This window comes from Verticillium alfalfae, genomic scaffold (assembly GCF_000150825.1).
Source record: "Verticillium alfalfae VaMs.102 supercont1.1 genomic scaffold, whole genome shotgun sequence".
NCBI classification, from domain to species: domain Eukaryota; kingdom Fungi; phylum Ascomycota; class Sordariomycetes; order Glomerellales; family Plectosphaerellaceae; genus Verticillium; species Verticillium alfalfae.
Window position 1 is genome coordinate 1523237 of NW_003315038.1, and position 6538 is coordinate 1529774.

Here is a 6538-nt window from a genome sequence, read left to right on the forward strand (position 1 = left end):
CTCAATGGCCCTACGAGGTAACATTTCCCCCCTGCGGAGGCCTAGACATGACGGAAAACCACGACGTAGCCCCTCCTCGCCTCCCCGACTGTCCCTCAAATGATACGACGACGATCAAGTTGCTGACGTGTATGTGACCTCGAACAGCAAGGCCCGCCGCCTCCCTCGCACCCATCGCACCCCGCGTCCTCGCCGCCTCCCTCTCGACCTCGTCGCGCAACGAACGCGCCAGCGCCCTCGAGCCCCGGACCGCCGGCACGCCCAGCCTGCTCCCCAACAACGTCCCCCTCCCGAGCCAGGAGGGTACCAAGGGCGTCCTGCAATATGCCCTGTACGCAACTCTGCCGCCGACCCTCCCCTCCCAACGTGCCTCTTGATACCGCAGCCGTCCGAACAGCAGCTGACAGACTTGAAAAAAAACAGCACATCCCTCGACGTCATCACAAACTGGGCTCGCCAGTCCTCCCTCTGGCCCATGACCTTCGGCCTCGCCTGCTGCGCCGTCGAGATGATGCACCTCTCGACCCCGCGGCACGATCAGGACCGCCTCGCATCATTTTCCGTGCCTCGGCGCGCCAGTCGCACGTCATGATCGTCGCCGGCACTCTCACCAACAAGATGGCCCCGGCCCTGCGCCAGGTCTACGACCAGATGCCCGAGCCCCGCTGGTCATCTCCATGGGCTCCTGCGCCAATGGCGGCGGCTACTACCACTACAGCTACGCCGTCGTCCGCGGCTGCGACCGCATCGTCCCTGTCGACGTCTACGTCCCCGGCTGCCCCCCGACCTCCGAGGCCCTCATGTACGGCATCTTCCAGCTCCAGCGCAAGATGCGTAATACCAAGATCACGAGGATGTGGCACAGGAAGTAGGCGCGCCTCGTTCTGTGTATCTGCTCTTGCTTCGCACGCATTTTCTCTCCATGCCCGGGCCAGACTGTCCCCCCCCCTTTGTCGGATCGACTCTCGGCGTGGACGTGGGTGGCCGAATGCTGGCTTCTCCGTGGAGTCCGGCGGTGTGTGCGGGATGGATAGCTGAGGAAGTGGGAGCAGACAAAAAGAAGGGTGGCGGAGGCGGGATGAGGAGAGCTTTTTCTTAGGAGAGGTTGCCCGACTCTCCACCTTCCGAATCGTGGTGTCAAGATTGTTGGTTCGGAGGGTTATTCGGCCAGGGCTCGTTTTTCTTTGTGACATTGGCGCGTGGACCAACTGTACATAGGGCAGAAGGATCCATCGACAGATTGACCTTGGAGATGGGTTGTACAACACGAAAAGGCCCGCCTGAGTTTTACCACGACGTTGTCCTTGCACGTGCAATGGCTATTCTCAACAGAGAGAAAAGAATATTAGCATAGCTAATTCACGATGAAGCGGAGAAGGCAGAGGTCAGTATTGACACAGAAGGAGACAGAGGAGACAGCAGAGACATCGACAATGAGAGCCGATTAGCATTCAATTCTCGCACAAGGCCTCGCTCAAAACACCAGTCAACCAGGACCTCTATTCACCGCCTGCTCGCAATGATGCAGGCCGTAGAGAAGGAAAAAACAAAACAAAACCAAATATGAAAGCGAAAATGTATTCCAATAGAAAGCCACCGCCCGCGCCCAACGACCGCTCGTCGTCCAAGGAATGGCGAAAACACCCAAGACAATGATGCTTGCAGACCTGAGGTGCGACAATTCCTTCTTAAGCGTAAATCCTTACAATGAAGTATCTCCAACCAACCCATGCTTGGTCACAGACGGCCAACATACAATGCCCAAGCTGCCTCTTCTTGCACGTCTCGGCGACCAAAACACACAAGTCGGTCGAGTAAGACCGATCAGAACATTACTCCTGACCAAAGCCCATGGTCTCTTCAACAGCAATCGTCAGCTTCTGTTGCAGCGCCTCTAGATTCTTGTACGGCGGCAGGTCCAAGCGGTTGAAACTGCGTTGCGTGTCAGTCTCTTTCCTTGTGCTCGTGTCTTCATGAGGGTGAGAACATACCATGTGTGCGCTTTGGGAAGGTTGTTGACTTCGCCCGCCTTCTCAATCGTGAAGCGTCTGGGGCCATCACTGCCCTGAAGATCCTTGAAACCGTTGACAGGGATTCGGGAAGTACCCGTGGCAAACTGCAGCAGACGTGACTTTTGTTCTCCGTCCCAGGAGCGGATGGTCTGCCAAAAGAACTGGACAACCTCATCCGATTCAGTGTAGCCGCGATAGTCAGTGTGCTTCTTCCAGTCGTCAACGTCAATTTCAGCGATACCACCAATAAGCAACTCGAGCTCGCGTTCGTCAAAAACGTTGATGAGGTCCTGGGGAATGAGTTCGTGGAAGCCAGTCTGGAAAGCCTGGAATTGCTCGGCGATGCGCTTCTCAATTCTCCATTTGACCATCAAATCGACATACTCCTTCTTGTTGTCGTTGTCCACATCGATGTTGCGGCCATCGGGCTTCAAGTCTTCGACGCAAATCACTCCAAAGCGCTCGTCTTCCGTAGAAAACGTCTGCTCGAGGATACCGCCCGAGATATCGTTGTCCAGCATCCACTGCAGCGACCTGTGGAAGTCGGCGTCGACGCCCTCCATATCCGCAAGCACGACGGACTTGCCGAGGATCATCTTGTATAGGGCGCCGATGAAGAAGGCGTCGAGGAAGCGTCGGTGGAAGATGGCCAGACCAACAACGCGTCCGATGAACTTGAAGTAATTGAGATGCTCGGGGTTGATGCCAGAGTGAGGGTTGATCTGAAGGGTATAGTTGTCGTGCGCTGAGTATTCGAAAAGACAGTAGAAGGGGTTGAACATTTCGTGGGACAGGAGGAAGAAAAATTCACGAGAAAGACCGCCGTAATCAAGACCGTCCTCTCCATCGAACTTGATCATCAGCCTCTTCTTCAGATCCGTCGCCGACTGCCTTGATATCTCGGCAAACGAGTCTTCAAAAATGTGCGAGCGCCGCACCTTGATGTGGCACTGCCCGGAGAGGATGCGCATCGCAGGCTGCGAACGGAAGTAGATAAGCTTCCTGCGGAAGTCACGCTTGTACTGCGGTACATTTTGGTCGAGCGATGAAGGGAGGCGAGGATCGTCCCACGTCGTCGTCTTGGTGTTATGGTCGACAAAGTACACCCTCGCCGTGTTCGTCAGACGCATCTCCCAGCCGCTAGGAAGAGGGCCAAGTTGCGACACGGGTTGCTGCTGAATGGTGCCATTCTGGTTGTTCTGTCCGCCGTACATCCTGATGTACTGCTGGCGTCGCGGGTCGACCCAGGTGGTCGTCCTTGTGTTGTGGTCGACAAAGTAGGGGCGACCTTCAGGCGTCCACCTCTGTTCCCATCCGGGAGGAAGCTCACCGGTTCCCGGGCTGGTGGCACCGGTGTGCATCATGGTCTGGTTGTTTGAAGCTTGTGCGGCCTGCTGAACCTGCTGCTGCTGCTGCTGCTGCGTCGGCGAGTTGGCCCCGGTGCGGTCTTCGGGTAGAGTTCGGTTCTGATGACGCTGGCGTTCGACCTGCGTAGCCGCCTCACGGTTGTTTTGTTGCTCGGCAGCACCGGCAGCCGTGGGACGGTTCCAGTTGGTCGTCCTCGTGTTGTGGTCAACGTAATACGTCCGTCCCAGGTTGTCTTCCCGGCGCTCCCAGCCTGCTGGCAGCCGCCCTTGTCCATCCTCAAAGGGGCTCAATTGGCTTGTGGGTCGAGGAGTCGAACCGGTAGCCGGGGCTGCGCCAGCAGCGGGAGGTGGAGGACCGCCTGGTGTCACGCTGGCGGGTCGTAGAGGCAGGTTGGTGGCAGATCCGGGCGCCAGAGTGCTCGAGGGGTTCTCCATGGCCGAGCCCGGTCTGTTGTCGGTTTGCGGGGTGGACAGGCTCGATGCATTCGCAGAGGGAGGCGGACCGGGGCGGTTTGGCGCAGCGGTCTGGCCGCGAGCGGGGGTTGCCAGGTTTGTGGATAGGTTGATAATGAGCTTTCCGTGGACGACCAAGTTGTCGGTCGACTTTTTGAGGTCACGGGTGAGCATCTGGTCTAAGGAGAGAGAAGACGGCCAGGTTAGCTAGTGAGACGCAAGGCCAGCGAGCGAGCGATCCAGGTCCCCTCGGCGGGCGGCTTACCGTCTGCATCAGGGGCGAGCTCGATGACGTTGCCGATGCGAACATTGATGACGCCCAAGAAGCCCTGGTCCTTCTTCTTAAACTTCTTCTGGTCAAAGACCTGTACCGCCAAAATGGTATCTTCGGTGACCGATCTGTTTTCCGGTCAGCTCGCTGTGCATTTCATGCCACTCCCGGTAAGGCCAAACGCGGGCAACACACAATCATAACTTTAATTCCAGTTCGGTTCAACGTTCTCTTTTGGGGCCGTGGTCGTCCTTGGTCTGGTCGCCATTGGCAGTGATGACCGGCAAAAGGGGTTCGGGGGAAACCCTGCGCGGGGCCCCCCAGTGTCAACAAGCGCCGATCCATCCCTGGGTATGGATTATAGAGTGTTTTGGAATCGTCATACGGAAGACATCTCGCTTGTACCGGGCCGTTCTGCTGCGATGACTGGATTGAACTGTTAGCGAGGGTAGGCGGGGGGAGCGGTCGAGGGGCCCGGGACGAACTCGTCACTCGGAGGTTGGGCGACCTGGAACCCCCAAACGTTAGTAACCCAGTTTTCACGTAGCAGACCTGCAACTCTCTGCTGTGCATCGAGCGTCGGCCGAGAGCCCAAGACCCCAGGCACCAGATAGGACAGTCGACAGCCTCTCGGGAAGGGGGGGGGGCTGGATTGAAGCTTACCCAGCAGCGGGACCGCCAGCATTGCGCGCGTTGCTCATGGTCGCAAACAGTCGCCAGGCGCGAGGCAATAACGATGGATTGTCTAGCAGTAAAACGCGAGGGTGTCGAAGGAAACAATGACGGCTGGAAATGGATGCCGGAGAAGGCGTCGCAGGATGCTAAGCGGTCGTGTTGACGACGCTGTCGATGGCAGAGTTGAGGCTGTGTCGTGCAGACGACCACCCCCCGCTTCACGGGCCCGGCAGCGTTGGTGGGCTGGGCGTCTTGGGTCAGGGTGATGAGGTGACGCGGACACCTAGCGACACTTGCAGTGGAAAGCCACCACAGGGGAGGTTGGGGACTCGGGCGGAGCGAGTGCGATAGCGAACGGGTCGGCTTGAGGGCAGACGACCTGAGAGGAACTGCGGTCGACGTAAAGGCAGCTCGGAGTACAAGCGATGCTTCGAGGAGGGAAGATGGTGGAGGAGAGGCCGCAATGGCGGGACAAAGACGCTGTTGTCGGCGGCCCGCGTGCTATTTGCTGGCTCTGCCACCTGTACCTACCGGGTGCTTGTGTGGGTAAAGCGGACGGGCAGGTACCTTGCCTGGCTGATTGATGTACTGTGCGTGCGTGCACAAACCACCCACCTCTTCTTGAGTAAGGTAAGGTACCTAAGGTACCTAAGGTAGGTACCTAGGTGGGTAGGGAACCCACCTACCTCAGGCAGGCCGGGAGAGGCGAGGGGATGTGAGGTAATCCAATCCACTAAGGCTGTGGTGGTCCAGCCGGAGTTCTTAGTGGCAGGAGTGGCAGGAGTGGCGGAAGGGTAGGCGGGTTGGCAGGCAGTCGGTCTCTGGCCTCGCTCCATGCATCAGACCAGCAGCACCAGCACCAGCACTTCGGACCCCCCCCCCCTCCCTTCCCCTCCCTCCTCCCTCAGGCAGGGAACCGCTGCCTGAAAACCGAGCTGGAACTGACTGACACGGGCGACTGGCGTGTCGTGGACCTGGACTGGGGGCGAATCACTTGGCCAAGTCTTCCTTCCTCGCCTCCCCTCCTTCTCCTTCTCCTTCTTCTTCGCCCTTGGCCGTGGCCCCTAGCATGCTCCTTGGCGATCAAATCGAAATGTACCTAGCAGCAACATATTGCGTTCGAAAGTAACTTGTCGTTCGCTAGCAGACTGCGCCGCGGCGCCAGGCCCTCTGTCACCAGCCAAGTGATGCTGGGTGGTACTTTTACCCCCCCCCCTCCCCCAACTCATTGACCTTCTGCACAGTAGATGCACCTGGGACGTGAGGTGAAGTGAGGCCCCCCTCCCATAACCCCTAGGCCCAAAGCATCTAAATCGCCCCTCCTCAGCCTCCCGTTCTCCCGTCACTGTGTTCGGAGCTCCACTAGTCCCTGCTTGGGTTTCCGAGTTTGAGGTACCCTCCCTAAAAGGTACATAGGTGGCTCTGGACGTGATTGATGAGCAACATTAGAGTGTTTAGTCACGACTGCCTAATCCCCTTGCTCACAAGCCAACTCGACCGCAAGAGGACTGACAAATGCAATGGCGAAAAGTTGAAGCTCTTCGTTTTCTCGCCTCCCCAGACCCTTTGCCTCTGCCACAACAAGCAGTCTACTACGGTGTTTCGGAGACCACCAAGGCCCATGGCAAACAAGCTGCCCGTCACACTCGGGCCCGAACCCGAGCCCAGTCCCAAACCCGGGCTGCCTCCCGCTCGGCCATCCACGTTTGGCCCTGGAACAGAGACCCCTGGCACACAGATGGCCTGGCGTCACATCCATC

The 6538-nt window shown here is 58.2% G+C and overlaps 3 protein-coding genes across 3 annotated transcripts; 2 read left to right on the top strand and 1 right to left on the bottom strand.

The window, feature by feature from the left end:
• Window positions 1-4: 4 nt before the first annotated feature.
• On the top strand, window positions 5-377 carry VDBG_00462 (predicted protein; the record flags this gene model as incomplete). Its single annotated transcript, XM_003008735.1, has 2 exons — window positions 5-17; window positions 148-377. The coding sequence occupies 2 exons, from the start codon at window positions 5-7 to the stop codon at window positions 375-377; spliced, it is 243 nt and encodes an 80-aa protein (XP_003008781.1).
• A 241-nt stretch (window positions 378-618) lies between these two features.
• VDBG_00463 (NADH-ubiquinone oxidoreductase 20 kDa subunit) lies at window positions 619-872 on the top strand (the record flags this gene model as incomplete). Its single annotated transcript, XM_003008736.1, has 2 exons — window positions 619-668; window positions 719-872. The coding sequence occupies 2 exons, from the start codon at window positions 619-621 to the stop codon at window positions 870-872; spliced, it is 204 nt and encodes a 67-aa protein (XP_003008782.1).
• A 960-nt stretch (window positions 873-1832) lies between these two features.
• On the bottom strand, window positions 1833-4497 carry VDBG_00464 (E3 ubiquitin-protein ligase pub1; the record flags this gene model as incomplete). The annotated part of the gene is made up of 5 exons (XM_003008737.1): window positions 1833-1932; window positions 1992-4011; window positions 4098-4231; window positions 4297-4409; window positions 4489-4497. 5 exons carry the CDS (start codon window positions 4495-4497, stop codon window positions 1833-1835), a joined length of 2376 nt encoding a protein of 791 aa, XP_003008783.1.
• Between the last annotated feature and the right edge of the window lie 2041 nt (window positions 4498-6538).